General features: G+C 52.0%; 1 protein-coding gene across 4 annotated transcripts in view; it reads right to left on the minus strand.

Annotated features, from left to right (window-relative positions):
* Position 1: 1 nt before the first annotated feature.
* Positions 2-15,850, minus strand: part of bcar3 (BCAR3 adaptor protein, NSP family member) — a 21,411-nt gene continuing 5,562 nt past the window's right edge. Inside the window, exons 1-12 of one of the 4 annotated variants that reach the window (XM_062452594.1) lie at positions 15,618-15,794; positions 13,536-13,875; positions 11,786-11,825; positions 5,905-6,033; positions 4,386-4,831; positions 3,839-3,939; positions 2,971-3,725; positions 2,763-2,878; positions 2,504-2,675; positions 2,281-2,392; positions 814-1,011; positions 2-675 (exon numbers count right to left, since the gene is read on the minus strand). In XM_062452594.1, coding sequence (XP_062308578.1) covers positions 500-675; positions 814-1,011; positions 2,281-2,392; positions 2,504-2,675; positions 2,763-2,878; positions 2,971-3,725; positions 3,839-3,939; positions 4,386-4,831; positions 5,905-6,033; positions 11,786-11,825; positions 13,536-13,864 — 2,574 coding nt within the window. In that variant the 5' untranslated portion in view covers positions 13,865-13,875; positions 15,618-15,794 and the 3' untranslated portion in view covers positions 2-499. Of the gene's footprint in view, positions 676-813; positions 1,012-2,280; positions 2,393-2,503; positions 2,676-2,762; positions 2,879-2,970; positions 3,726-3,838; positions 3,940-4,385; positions 4,832-5,904; positions 6,034-9,142; positions 9,544-11,785; positions 11,826-13,535; positions 13,876-13,980; positions 14,111-15,617; positions 15,795-15,850 lie in introns of those variants that run through there. The other 3 variants (XM_062452595.1, XM_062452593.1, XM_062452597.1) reach the window with 3 other exon arrangements.

A 15,850-nucleotide genomic window follows, 5' to 3' on the forward strand; every position in this document is an offset into this window, starting at 1 on the left:
CATCTGTCCGTGTGGAGAACGGACGTTCTCTCCTTTATTCACAAATCGACCATATAAACATATTCAAATTCATTCACAAGTCTTATTTTACAGTAAGTAACATTTTAGATATCTTTTCTTCTTTTTTACATTTGAAGGTGGATATATTACAGTCTAGCAGGACAGGCATGCTGATAAGGCGTCTGTGACCCTTTGAAGGTGGGTGTGAGGTTTGGTTAGGGCTGGGAGGGGGAGGGAGGTAGGTTTGGGGGGGCTGGGGGTGGGTGAGAGGTGTGGTTAGGGCTGGGGGGGAGGGAGGTAGGTTTGGGGGGGCTGGAGGTGGGTGAGAGGTGTGGTTAGGGCTGGGGGGGGTAGGTTTGGGGGGGCTGGAGGTGTGGTTAGGGCTGGGGGAGGGAGTTAGAAGTGTGGTTTGAGGGGGGTGTGGTTAGGGCTGGACACACAGACAGTGTTAGCCCGCTGGAGGTAGGGGGACCCGCGTGTGTGTGTGTGTTGGGGCCGGTCACAGCTCGGTGTGTGTGACGGCCGGCTCCAGCTTGCGTGACAGGGCGGTGAGGATGAGGGTGAACTTGGCGTGGCGCTCCTCCTGGGCCACGCTGGCTCCTCGGCTGCCCCACAGCAGACGCTGCTGGAAGTCTGTCCTGAACACTTCCAGGAGGCCCTCCTCCGCCCTGAACCCTGCACACACACACACGGGGGAGAGTTAGGTGTGTGTGTGAGACAGAAAGCCAGCAGATACGTGTGTCTCTGTGTGTTTCTGTGTCTGTGTGTGTGTGTGAGAAAGCCAGCATATACGTGCGTGTGTGTGTGTGTTACCATGCAGGACGGTCTGGGCGTAGGAGGTGTAGGAGGCGGAGTCCTGCGCCACTCTGCGAGCGTCCTCCAGGTGGCGCAGCATGACGTCGCAGCCCTGCTCCCAGGGCTCCGCCCCCTCGCAGGCCACGCCCCCTCGCTCCATCAGGTTCAGCAGCGGTATCAGGAGGGGCATCGCCCTGCCGGCGCCAGCCAGCTCCGCTAAGCACACGCACACATATGTAAGCACACACACGTACATACAAACAAATAATATACACACACGCATTCATGGACACGCTGGCCCACCAGTAGCATAGCCAGATAGGTGAGCCAATATATTAAGCCAACAATCACTAACCTAAGGGTTAAAATTGACCTTGAGCTGGACAGACAGATTAGGTCAGTGGTTAAAACTATTTTTTTTCATTTGAGGCAATTGGCCAAAATAAAGGAATTTCTGTCTAGGCAGCATTTTGAGACGGTAATCCACGCCTTTGTCACCACTACATTGGATTATTGTAATGCATTGTATGTGGGTCCTCTATCGCTGGTCTCCAGTTGGTGCAAAACTCTGCTGCACATCTTGTAACTGGAACACGTAAATACTCGCACATTCCCCCCTTTTCATTTTCACTCCACTGGCTCCCTTTATATGGGGAGTCAGGTGGCTGAGCGGTGAGGGAATCGGGCTAGTAATCCGAAGGTTGCCAGTTCGATTCCCGGTCATGCCAACTGACGTTGTGTCCTTGGGCAAGGCACTTCACCCTACTTGCCTCGGGGGGGAATGTCCCTGTACTTACTGTAAGTCGCTCTGGATAAGAGCGTCTGCTAAATGACTAAATGTAAATGTATGTCAAAGGATCCATTTTAAGATTCTTTTATTTGCTTTTCAAGGCCTAAATGGGCTTGCCCCCCTCCACATCTCTGAGCTGTTACCCTATAGACCCACCCGCTCTCTCAGGTCAGCCGATAAACTGCTCCTAAGTGTGCCTGAAACAAAGAGCAAGCTAAAAGGGGATCATGCTTTTGCGGTAGCAGCTCCTAAATTGTGGATCGATTTTCCTCTACACGTTAGACAGGCAGCTTCACTGCCTGTTTTTAAGTCTCTTCTTAAAACCCACCTCTATGCTTTGGCCTTTGAAAACTGAAATTGAAAATTCATGTCTGGATATATAGATGGTATTGGGTCTTTGTATGGTGTGTTAATGTTTTTGTATTTGTATTGTATGAGACGTGTGAGAGAGTTTTTGTATTTAGGGCTTTTATGTATTCATCTATTGTTTTACTGTACAGCACTTTGTGTTCACTTAGGATTTTAAAGTGCTCTATAAATAAATTTTGCTTGCTTGCTCGCTCGCTTGCTTGAAATAAATAATTTAGGGATTGGATTATTATAATTTTTTCCGCCCTCATTTTAAGATGTGCTACGTTACTGCTGCCCACAGACACACACAAGTATACTAGTCATCTTGTCTAATGTGTGTGTACCTGTGCCTTCATAGAGAGCCTTGTAGAAGGGTTTGAGGGTCTTCTCGTAGGTAATGGCTGTCTGGGTGAAGCTGTGTCTCAGTGTAGTCCAGGTGTGGTCCAGACGGGCGATCTGACAACACACACACACACTCTGTACGTCAGACGGGACCGCTGTGTGTGTGTGTGTGTGTGTGTGTGTGTACCAGAGGTATGTCTAGGGCCTGTGTGTGTGTGTGTGTACCTGGGGCATGTCCAGGGCCTTCATGATGGAGGAGAAAGTAAAGAGGTCTCCCAGAGCATCTTTCAGCTCCATGGCAACCAGGATGATGCGGTTCAGCGTCGAGGCTCTCTCCTCCATGCTGCCCGTGCATCCCAGAATATTCACGGCAACACCGATCGCCATGGTGTGGTGCCTTAGGAGACCACAGGGGGGAGGACGTTAACAAAGGTGTGTATCTGCAGATGTGTTTGTTTCTATGTGTGTGTGTGTGTGTGTGTACCTCTCCATCAGGTCAAGGCGTAGCTGTCTGCCGTGGGGCAGCGTGACCAGCTCCAGGCCCGACGACACGCCCATCTGACCCTTCATCTCTTCAGACACGCCCAGTATCCTAGCAACCTAGGAGCGACAGGTACTCTGTCATGAATGAAACCCGGCCCCAGCCACGCCTTCCTGTGCATGAGATGAGTGTGTGTGGGGGTGTGTGTTACCTGGCAGTCGGCCAGCAGCATGTGTTTGGCGATGCTGAGGTGCGTGTGTGAGAGCAGCAGCTGCTTTGCCGCCCTGAGGACGCTCATCTCCAGGGGCTTGTTCTCCCGCGGGAGCAGGTGGGACTCGAACCCCCCCGGGCAGAACGACGACTCCGTCTCAAACACCGGCCACCGCTGACCTCTCCCCCCCTCCTCCTCCTCCCGCTCGCCGCCCCCCTCCTCCTCCTCCCTCGCTCCACCCCTCTCTCCCCCCTCCTCTTCGTCGCTGCCGTTCTCCAGGGCGGCGATGGCGTGGTGGTAGGAGCTCCTGTCCAATCGCGTCCTCCCGTTCTCCTCCGACTTCAGCCTATCGACGTAGCCGACGGGCGAGGGGGCGGGGCTGCAGGGGGCGCGCGCGCCGCAGGCCACCTCCGGGCTTGGGGCCGCGGTCTCTGCCTGGGCCGGGCGGGGCTTAGGGGGCGGGGCGGGAGGGGTGAGGGCGGGTTGGGTGGAGGGGGGCGGCTGGGAGGGCGGGGGCGCCGGGACGAGGAGGCGAGGGGAGCGGGGCATGCGGAGGGGGGCCACCTTGCTGGGCTTGGGGGGCGGCCTGGGGCACAGCTGGCTGTCGGACCCCCGGATGGCCTGGGCGGGCTGGAGGTCGGGGGTCAGTCTGCGGTGCTGGGTGGGGCTGAGGACGGGCTCGCTGCCCGTCCGCACCACCGCACACCTGGGGAGGAGGAGCTGCTGGGGGGGGGGCGGGCCGCACGGCCTGGGGCCTGGAGGTACACACACACACACGCACACACACATCGTCATCTAAACAGCACATTCAGAGAAACTCCACTGAGACGGAAGAGAGGGAGAGGAGCGGGCGGGGGCCAGTACCTACCCAGAGGAAGAAAGCTCTCTGATTGGTGGGTCTTTAGAGGGCGGCGTTTCTCCTGTACCTGGTTGAGACAGGCAGGCTGACTACCACACCTGTCCTGGGTCCTGGGGGAGAGAGAGGGGGAGGGAGGGAGGGTAGGAGGGAGGGAGGGAGGGTAGGAGGGAGGGAGGGAGGGAGGGTAGGAGGGAGGAAAGGAGAGAGAGAGGCAGAGAGAAGGAAGGAAAGGGGTTGAGGAAGAATGAGTTGACTTTGGCCCCTTGGCTTCGAGGACTACAGAAATACTTTGTGTGTGTGCGTTATGTAAAAGGCTGCTGTGTAATTATAGAGTTTATTTCTGTGTTGGTACTGCCAACCTGGCATGCTGAGGGCTCTCCTCCTGTCTTTCTATCCTCCTCTCCTCCTCCTCTCTTCCCCCTTCTACTCTCCTCTCCTCTCTTCTACCAATCCTCCTTTTCTCTCCTCCTGCTGGAACTCTTCCTTTTCTCTCCTCCTCCTCCCCTCCTCCTCCTCCCCTCCTCCTCTCCTCCTCCAGCCCCGCCCCACCCCCTACCTCAGCAGTGCCCCTCGGCCCAGGGCGCTATCCTGGGCGTGTCCGTTCACGAGGTTGAGGCTGAGGCGCTTGGCCGCCTGGCTCCGCCTCTCCGGCAGGCTCAGCCCCGCCTCCCCTTCGTACTTCTCCGCCAGGCAGCGGAGCGGGAGGCCGCGCGTGATTGGCTGGAAGATGACGGCGCCCACCACCTGGGACACGGGCGTCCTGTTGCCCACGTAGCAGCGCACCAGCGCGGGCAGGCTGTCGAAGGCCTGGGAACAGGAAGTCCCGCCTTCCAACAGGAAGTGCTGGCGGACGTAGGCCTCGTTGAGCGCCACCAGGCGACGTGTGATGCGGAAGTGTTGCGGAGCGTCGCGCCACTGGCAGGTGAGCACGAAGGAGCCCGGGCTGGAGGAGGAGTCACGAACCAGGAAGTCCCCGTCTCTCTGGAGGAGGGCTTCCGCCGCCTGGACACACACACACACACACACACACTGTTAGAGAACACTCACTCACTGTTAAAACACACACACACACTGTTAGACAACACACACTTACTGTTAGAGAACACACACTCACTGAGAACACACACTCACTGTTAAAACACACACACACTGTTAGAGAACACACACTTACTGTTAAAACACACACACTGTTAGACAACACACACTTACTGTTAGAGAACACACACACACTGTTAGACAACACACAGTTACTGTTAAAACACAAACACTGTTAGACAACACACACTTACTGTTAGAGAACACACACTCACTGAGAACACACACTCACTGTTAAAACACACGCACACACTGTTAGAGAACACACACTTACTGTTAGAGAACACACACTCACTGAGAACACACACTCACTGTTAAAACACACACACACTGTTAGAGAACACACACTCACTGTTAAAACACACACTCACTGTTAAAACACACACACACTGTTAGAGAACACACACTCACTGTTAGAACACACACACACTGTTAAAACACACTGACAGACTATTACAAAAACACTTAAAACACAAATCTTACAACCACACACACACTATTAAATCACACACTTAGGACACATTCTTAGATAACACGTGCAAATTATATCGCACAGTTAGAACATATGATTACTGTCAGGTTGTGTTGTTTACACACACACTGTCAGGTGATGTTTATGTTCCTCTGGTGCTGTTGATACCCATCCTGCTAGTATTCTGAGGGTACCATAAAGACTGGACACACACACACACCCATAAACACATACACACAGGCTCCCACACACACTCGCAAATACACACACACATGCCCATACTCATACTCACACACCCATAAACACACCCACAAACACACTCTCACTCACCCAGAGTGACTGATTCTGGTGAATCAGTCACTCTGAATGGTGAATGGTTCTAGCATACTGAGGTGTGACAGCAGGTTCGACAAGTTCTCACTGCTGGGGGCTGAACATGGCTGGTCCTGCTCTGTCCCCGGTGTGTGTGTGTGTGTGTGTGTGTGTGTGTGTGTGTGTGTGTGTGTACCTGGCGTGGCAGGGGGCCATGGTACCAGGCGTGGCTCCTGGGCTCCTCGCTGCTTGTCTTCAGCTCCTCCTCCAGCTCCTTCCTCAGCTTGTCAGCAGCACCCTCCATCAGGACCCTCTCCTTGGAGAACTACACACACACACACACCACCACACACCACACACACACGCATGACACGCACGTACACAACACGAACATGTTGCTCAAGAAAAAAAAATATTGGAGAAAAAAAAACACACAACTTATACACGCACACAAACACACACCTGTACAAGACCTCGTGGACATGTCTGCTCAGCTTGGTTCTCCTGTCGCTGTCTGCTCTGTGTCTGCCTCTCTCCCTCCTCTCACTCTCACTTCTCTTATTCCCTCCCTCTTTGTCACACGGCTCTCTCCCTCCTCCTTCCCTCCCTCCCTCCACTCCTCCATCCCTCGCACAGCATACCTGCTTCTGATTGGCCCGACGCGTTCACCTGTCGAGCGACTTGTTGCTTGCTGTGTCGTTATCTGCCTCACCCTTCCCTTCTCACGCCCTCACCGGCACACGCACACACACGCGTACACACGTGCGTATGTCTGACATAACAGAGGAATTGCTAACTGGTAGGAATGTTCAGAATGGAGCCTCTTTGGCCTCTGACCACTTCCTGTCTGACCACTTCTTGTGGGCCAGAGACAAGTTTGGAGGGACAGAGTTGTAAACAGAATACTGGTGTTAGCATTAGCATACATAGCTGACAGACAGTCATTGCTTTTGCTATTTCCAGCGAGCTAGAGTTGTGGTCAGGCTGGTATGGATAACTGCTCATTAGCATTAGCATGGCTTTAGCAAGGTTAGCTGACAGAAGGCTAGCAGGCGGCTGACTGGCGTGAGCGTGGTTTAGCGAGGTTAGCACTAGCGTGAGGCTCAGCACTGAACATTCAAGGTTCTGTTGTGGTCCAGAACCACAGGCACAAGTAAAATGACTGCACCACTCCAGGAAATGAGGTTTTATTTTAGAGACGTGCCTGGACTGCACACACACACCCTGCACACACACTCCCTACACACACACCCTACACAAACACCCCGTTGAGGCTGTAATCTACCATAGGCAGAGAGGCCATTTTTACCACCCATGATAGATAGAACGATCGAATCACAGGGATTCTGTGTGGCTTATATCGATGACATTATAGAAATACTGTGTGTGTTCATGATTCCTAAATGACATCAAAGCCTGGCTTCCTGTTTGTTTGTTGTTCGTTTACATCAGGCTCTGATAGACGAGGGTTCTGGTTGACCGTCCAGCTTAATTATGATTGGAGGAAATAGCGGTCTCCTCTGACAGATAGCACAGTGGTGCTAGAAGCACGAGGATGAGGAAGATGAAGAAATCAGGGAAATTCCATCATATCACTATGTTACAGAAACTGAGATGATATTGTTGAAGTGCAGTATTTATTTTATTTGTTCACCGTGCTCGAAGCTATGGGATTACTTTGCAATGTGGTTTGTGAAACACAGACTGTTCTTTGACCACCAAAATACTATGTAGCTATGCACTTCTGATCCCTGACCTGCTGTACTTTGTACATGCAATACTTTGTACGTCGCTTTGGATAAAACCATCTGCTGGATGAACACAAATGAATACGTACAGGAACACAAACATAATCATGTAAGAAGTAACCCTCAACAGAAAACACTGTAAAAAACAATGGCCAGACCGCATGATCACTTTGACCCAAAGCCTCAAAACTCATCAGAACCTGCTACCTCAGGCTAGAGGTCATAGGTCACTCCTCTGACCCTTCACCCCTCAAGATGAGAAATGTCGCCGATCATGATATTTTTATCCATGTTAATCCTCTTGTCTCTGCATGACTAATCCCCCGGTGCTGTAATGGCTCAAACATACACTGCAGACTTAGAGAGCAGATGGAAGCTAGAATAACTAGAGTAACGGAAAAAGACCTGAGGGAGGAGAGAGAGAGGAAGAGAGGGAGAGTGGGGGGATGGAAGAGAGGGAGAGAGGGGGGAAGGAAGAGAGGGAGATGGGGGGAAGGAAGAGAGAGAGAGAGGGAGGGAGGGGGAAGAGAGATAGAAAGAGGGAGGGTGGGGTGAGTTCTGATCTATAGGGATCTGAGAGATGGACCAGGTCTCTGATCTCCTGTACAACCTCACTTACACTAATGAAGAGGTCTATATATCTACCCTCCGCAGAGACACACACACACTCACTCGCACACGCACTAACACGCTGGCACAGTCCCACACTCACCTTCAAACACCCTCACCCACACTCACGCACACACATGATTACAGACAGTCATATATCCAAGCAGCATGCCCAGACAGGACAGTGAAAGCTTTTACATCTTTACCGCTGTGCTGCCACACCTTATAAACACCTCTACATTCTAGACACCTCTACATCCTCAACATCTGTACATTCTAAACACCTCTACATTCTAGACACCTCTACATCCTCAACATCTGTACATTCTAAACACCTCTACATTATAGACACCTCTACATTCTAAACACCTCTACATTCTAGACACCTCTACATTCTAAACAGCTCTACATTCTAAACAGCTCTACATTCGAAACACCTCTACATTCTAAACAGCTCTACATTCTAAACACCTCTACATTCGAAACACCTCTACATTCAAAACACCTCTACATTCGAAACACCTCTACATTCGAAACACCTCTACATTCGAAACACCTCTACATTCGAAACACCTCTACATTCAAAACACATCTCTACATTCGAAACACCTGTACATTCTAAACACCTCTACATTCGAAACACTTGTACATTCAAAACACCTCTACATTCAAAACACCTCTACATTCAAAACACATCTCTACAATCGAAACACCTGTACATTCTAAACACCTCTACATTCTAGATACCTCTACATTCTAAAAGCTCGACATTCTAGAAACCTCGACATTCTAAAAGCTTGACATTCTAGACACCTCTACATTCTAAACACCTCTACATTCTCAACACCTCTACATTCCAAACACCAGTATATTCTAGACGCTTGTATATAACCAATGACCATTCGTTTTTCATGACAAAACCTGCCTATTTGTGTTGATAAAGCTAAATGAAGCCTTCCGTTTCGTTGTTTCTTAATCAGCTCCTACCTCGACCATCTCCTCATCTCTCACCCTGACCTCCCCCCTGACCCCGACCTAACCAGGTCGGGGAGACAGGAGCAGAGAGAGCTGTCCTACCTTGGAGGGCAGGACAGAGGTCTTGTGGTAGAAGCAACAGAGAGCAGCGGTCAGAGTCTGGACCAGGTTGCACCTCTCAGACATGTCCGACATCTGGGACTCTGATTGTCTCGGTCCACAAAAACGGCTAAACCCCGCGCCACAGACACATCTAGAGCAGCGTCTTGTTCCTCACGCGCACACTGGTGGACTCGGTGTTGCTCTCACATTTTCTCTGGCTGCCGTAGCTCTGACAACTCACAGAGAGCATCTGACAACAACCTTCCAACTCACTCAGCTCTCCGCTAGCCGGCACACACACACACTCACACACACACACATCCCATCAACATTGTGATAGCTCTCAGGAACATGCGTTTTTCCCTGCGCCCCCAGCTCAGTTGCGGAAATGACACAGCCGGGTGTGTGTGCTTGTTTGTGTGTGTGTGCTTGTGTGTGTGGGTGCTTGTGTGTGTGTGTGCTTGTGTGTGTGGGTGCTTGTGTGCGTGGGTGCGTGTGTGTGTGTCCTACTGGCAGGGGGGTCTCTTGAGATCATACTCTTCTGCTAATGACATCTCTACCATCTGTGAGTGGTCCCTCCCCTTTAGCTTCCCATCTCTCCCTCTCTCTCCCTCTCTCTCCCTCCCTCTCTCTCCCTCTCTCTCCCCCTCTCTCCCCCTCTCTCTCTCTCCCTCCCTCCCTCTCTCTCTCTCTCTCTCTCTCTCTTCCTCTCTCCCTCTCTCTCCCTCTATCAATCTCGCTCTCTGCCTCTATCTGTCTCCCTCTATCTCCCTACCTCCCTTTATTTATCTTTCTCTCTGAGGAGAAGAGAGGAGAAGTGAAGAGAGGAGGGGAATGGAGAGGAGGGGGGGGGGAGGAGAGGAGGTTATTAGAGTGTAGCTGCAATTACCCAGTTATGATCAGGAAACAATTTTAAGGTCTATCAGCAATCCCTATCAATAACAAACACACATACACACACACACACACTCCAGATTATTTTGAGTGTGTATACAGAGCTGTGGTACAGTAAGGAATGTTCCCCTTTGGGAAGATAATTACAGCATTCCTCCCCCTCGTCAACCTCCTCCTCACCCTCCACCTCACTGGAACCAACACAACCACCACGGAACCCTGGACTCGTAGAACCCTGGCTCTGGAGAACCCTGACACTGGAGAACCCTCGCTGATAGGACCCTGGCGTGTGAGGTGATATGTGGTTTGTGGTTAGGAGGCTGGTTAGGAGTTGAACACACACACACTGTCAAACAGCAGTACTCTGCAGCACTATATAGTATGAAAGTTAAACAGCACACACTCGCTCAGTGACTCTAATGTTCTAGAATCATAAAAGCTTCAGTTGGTTTCGAAGAAGGATGAGCCAGACCTGAGCCCCTTGAGGCATGTTCTGCGATGTCTGGAACTCTGTTGCTCGGTAACAGAATGACATTTTTTTTGACCAGATGGACTGGTCTGGCTGCACAAAGACTGACCTCTTTCAGCCTACCCAGCTGTCACCCTGCTGTACACCCAGATCACCACTAGAGAGCACTGTCCCAGCTGTCACCCTGCTGTTCAACCAGTTCACCACTGCCTTTCTCAGGAAAGCTCACTCAGAAACTCAGACATGTCTGTTGACATTTCATTCATTTAGCTGAATCTTTCATCCAAAGCGATGTACAAGTGCATAGTTCGAACCCTGAAGGTTGAGGACAGGACATATTACCAGCGTGGCCTGGATAGAATTAGCAACTTTATTCTCACGATCTCTCTTTGTTGCTCTCAATCTTTCTCTCGCTCTCCATCCCTCTCCCTCCCTCCTGCTCTCTCTCCATCCCTCTCTCTCTCTGCAGGTCCCAGAACTGAGAATCCATTGTTCCAGTAAAGCTCTTTAGCGGAGCTGAGCAGTTTACTCTTCTCAGCTCAGGAAGAAAGAAGAGGAGAGAGAAAGGTAGAGAGAGAGAGGAGAGCTAAAGCCGTGTGTGAAAATTCTTCCTTTATCAGGGAACACAGAGACCAACAGGGCCTGTCTGCCGTCTTGTCTGTCTGTTTGCCTGTCTGTCTGTCTGTTTGCCTGTCTGTCTGTCTGTCTGAGGCAGCTGTTAGCCATCTTTGGTGACGGTGTGTTAGACCAGGGTAAACAGTTTTGTGTTGACATCACGTTGGCACAGTCATCCCCAGCTTGCCACAGGAAATGACCTCGCCAGATTATGATTATCTGCTTGATGTACGTGCTGCTTCCTGTGTATGTGTGCCTGACAGCTGGGGGGGGGGGGGTGAGGGTGAGGGAAGGGTGAGGCAGGAAGGGTGAGGGAGAGGTGAGGCAGAGGGGGGGGGAGGGAGGTACAACACACACACACCTGGCAGCCACTGTTAACAAGCCATAGCAGACTGTTTGAACAATACATGGTGAAGCAACATCACCACATTGTGTGCGTGTTGCTCTCACACTGCTCTGAGATCATTCCACATACAAAGAGAGAGAGAGGGGGCGCTAGAAGGAGAGAGAAAAGAAAGAAAAAAGAAAGATGGAAAGAGAGAGAGAGATATAGAAAGATGAAGAGGACAGGGGGGGGGAGATGGAGGGAGAGAGAACCAGAGAAGAGAGGACGAGGAGGGGTGAAAGGAGATGTAGGAAACACACGCAAGTCTCTCGAGTCTTACCTTGACGTAGTCCAGAGTCTCCACACTGCTGCCGGTGCTCCTGGGGAACACACACACAGACACAGGCCGCTTTAACGCACACATCTCCACTGCTGCCCCCCTATACCCCACCGAAGCACAGGCACACACACTCTCCCCGGCTCCGCCAGGTCCAACAACTCCAGCCAGGCTGTTTCTGCTCTCAGCTCCCTGAGCTCCAGGACTGCTGCAACAGGTTGCTTGTGTAACCACCTCTCTCATCTCACATCTGACTGGCTGAGTCTCTCTCTCTCTCTCTCTCTCTCTCTCTCTCTCTCTCTCTCTCTCTCTCTCTCTCTCTCTCTCTCTCTGTGTCTCTGTCTCTCTCTCTCTGTGTCTCTCTCTCTCTCTCTCTCTCTCTCTCTCTGTCTCTCTCTCTCTTTCACAAGAATAGCCTCTCTCTCACCGCCTGCCCTCCCCCTTCTCTCTCTACCTCCATACCTCTCAACACACACACACATCTCACTTCTGACCACACTGACAAATTCACAAAGAAGTTAGAGACCCCTCCGCAAACACACACACACACACACACACATAAACCACACACACACACAGCTGGCCTCCTCATGAGAGAGAGAGTCGAGGTCTTGATCTCATATTATGTCATCTCGCATACACCTCAAACACACCACACACACACACATCAAGTACACATCAAGTACACATCAAACGCATATCAAACACACCAGCTTTACTGCTGCAATAAAGCAACAGTTTCCAGCCTGTACTGTTAGTGGTTAGTTCCCTGTCTTCCACTGTCTCTCTGGACTGTCTGTCTGTCTCTCTAAACAGTCTGAACTGCCTGTCTGTCTGAACTGTCTGTCTCTCTGAACTGTCTGAACTGCCTGTCTGTCTGAACTGTCTGTCTGTCTCTCTGAACGGTCTGTCCCCTCTCCTTCACCCTCCTCCCCCCCCTCTCCCCCCAGACGTCTCCTGGCCTCGTCTCTCCTCCCCTCCCTTCTAAACGCCTCCCACTCGTTCTAAACGATCATTACAGCCTCCTCCCTCTCCTCTCTCCTCCTCTCCTCTCTCTCAGCCTTCACAGAGGTGTGGTAGAGGGCAGGGCAGCAGTACCTCACTCGAGCCACAGGGGGCACTGTGACTCTGCTGACTTCGGAGGCCATCTCCTGGATGTAGGCTCTCCCTCCAACACTCTTCTTCTCTCCCTCTCTCTGGGCCACTCTCTCCCTCCTCCTCTATCTTTTTCTTCCTCTCTCTCTCCCTCTCGCTCTCTCCAATCCGTAAATCTTCCTCCATCTTTATAGCCACCTGAGTCCGGCTTGTTAAACCTTCAGAAGATAAGCATGGGCCAGATTCTGTCCCTCCTCCTCTCTTCCTCCTCTGCACTCTCCTCCTCCCCTATCATCGCCCCCTCTCCTCTCCACTCCATTCTCCTCCTCCTCTTCTCCTCTCTGATGGAGCCTTTCATCCCAACTCAGGACAAAGAACTGCACTGACACTGATCTCTGCCACACCCAACCACACACACACACACACATAGACACACACACACACACATAGACACACACACACACACAGACACCCCCATCCCTCCCAGTTTCATGTGAACATCTGTGTGTGTTATGTTACAGAGGCAGGTCTGTGGTGAACCTCAGCTGAGATCTGAGCCCAGCTCCCTCTGGGCCTCTGTCCGCAAGGGATCATGACTGTGTGTGTGTGTGTGTGTGTGTGCGATCCTGCACGTGTGTGTGTGTGTGTGTGTGTGTACCTGAGCGTCTTGCCTCCTCCAGTGTGATACCCCTGGTCCTCCTCTATGACGTGGTGGATGAGGGGGGACGAGGCCAGGCGGGCGGGCTCAGAACCAGGAAGTGGCATATCCCAGGGGTACAGGGAGGCGGGGCCGGGGCCGGCCACGCCTTTCCTCCTCCTGGGCAGGGTCCCATGGATGGAGAGGGCGTGGTACCCCCGGGGGGGCGGCAGGGGGCCCGGGAGGGCGGGCCGGGGCCCCAGGAGGTCCATGGAGGCGGCGAGGGTGGCGTGGCGGGCGCTGTGGGACGCCAGGCTCCGTGGCAGGCTGGCGAAGCGGCTCTCTGCCATGGCTCTCAGCTCTGAGGAGGAAGAGGAAAGAAAAGCGGTCCAATCGCAGCTCCGCTCGGACGCACCGTCCAATTACGGCTCCGGCACGACATGGGGGTGGGGGGGAGTTACGTCACCATGGAGCCGGGTGGTCTATTGTTGTGACAACATCCTGGAGACGTGTTGTGTGTGATGTGTATCTGATGTCTGGCACACAAACGGCGCAGCTCTCTCTCTCCCTCACTCTGTCTCTCTCTCTCTCTCCCTCTCTTCTGTCTCTCTCTCTCTCTCTCTCTCTCTCTCTCTCTCTCTCTCTCTCTCTCTCTCTCTCTCTCTCTCTCTGTCTCTCTCTCTCTCTCTTATTCTGTTCTGTGAAGATGCCAGCCCTCTTTCAGTCTTTCTCTCTCTCTGGTCTTTGTCTCCCACCCCTTCACAAGGGTCATTCCCTCTCTCTCTTTCTGTTCCTCTATCCATCTCTGTGCCTGTCCTCCTCCCTCTGTCCCTCGCAGCTGCCCACTGCTAACCCTCCCCCCGCGCGCTCGCGCCGCCACACACACACAGCACCCCTACACACACACCTCACACACACCCACACGTACATAGACTTCACCCAAGCAAACTGGGTTTGCTTGGCCTTGAGTTTGGGGACACGCTAGCGTCAACATAGAGAGGAAATTAAACTGTAAACATAAAAACATTAAGAAACCAGTCTCTTTTCCCTCTTTCTCCTCTCCCTTCCTCTCCTCCTCTCCTCTCTCCTCCTTTCTCCTCCTCTCCTCTTTTCTCCTCTCTCCTCTCCTTCACATGTTACAAGGTTGGTCTCTCATTACAACACTGGCATAGTTAACCACCACGACACACAGCCAAACATAAACACCTCACAGACACACCAACACTCGTCTCTGGAACACAAGAAGGGACAAAATTAACTAGAGGAAACTGGCTGCCCTTCCTGCTACCGAAGACTCCCCCAAAACACACACACTACACACACACACACACACACACACACTCAGAGCAGTGCATTACAGAAGCCCCCCTGGCCAGCCTTTCAGTCCAGACCCCCCTGAGAACAATGACAACTGTCACATGACTAGTTCAGACTCGTCCTTTGTTGAGATCTCTCGCTCCTCGCCCTCTTCAGAGAGAGAGAGAGAGAGAGTGGGAAAGAAAGGGAGTGGGAGAGAGAGGGAGAGAGGGAGAGGGAGAGAGAGATAGAAGGAGAGAGGGAGACAGAGAGAGAGGGAGGGAGAGAGAGAGAGATAGAAGGAGAGAGGGAGGGAGAGAGAGAGAGATAGAAGGAGAGAGGGAGACAGAAAGAGAGGGAGGGAGAGAGAGAAGTCCAGCTGAGAGCTGTAGACTTTAGGCTGTTGGACTGTGACATATTAATCACATACTTAATAAAACCCACTCCAGTAGCTGCCACTCCACTCCTCTCTTTCTCACACACACACACACACAAAGAGACACGCACACATACACACACACACACACACAAAGAGACACGCGCACACACAAACAGTTGCTATTGTACATCTCTATGGTTAGAACGCTTATCTTAGTTGTGATGACATCAGTGCTGGAGCACCCTCGGTACAATACACAGCACAGATACACACACAACTCACACACACACACAAGGCATAGACACGGGACAGATCACAGAGAATCAGCAGAAACACACACACAGTACACACACATCTAGAGAAGACAGACCCAGCACACACAGACACAAACCTAGTTAGACAGACGGACTCTGTTAGTCCTGATTTACCTCTGTGTACAGGAAAGCCCTCCTCTCTCCTCGCCTGTCAATACTGTCCTGATAGCTGTGTTCTCTACAGAGTTTACTCCATTAGTCCTCCGCTGCCCTCACGCTCTCTCACACTCACCGGCAACAACAAGTAGCAGACACACACAGGCTCTGCCCCCTCTTGGTCCTCCTTACACACACACACACACACACACTCTCTCAAGGGAGTGATTTACAAACTCTAAACCACCCCC

The sequence above is a fragment of the Osmerus eperlanus genome, chromosome 26, assembly GCF_963692335.1.
Source record: "Osmerus eperlanus chromosome 26, fOsmEpe2.1, whole genome shotgun sequence".
NCBI classification, from domain to species: Eukaryota; Metazoa; Chordata; class Actinopteri; order Osmeriformes; family Osmeridae; genus Osmerus; species Osmerus eperlanus.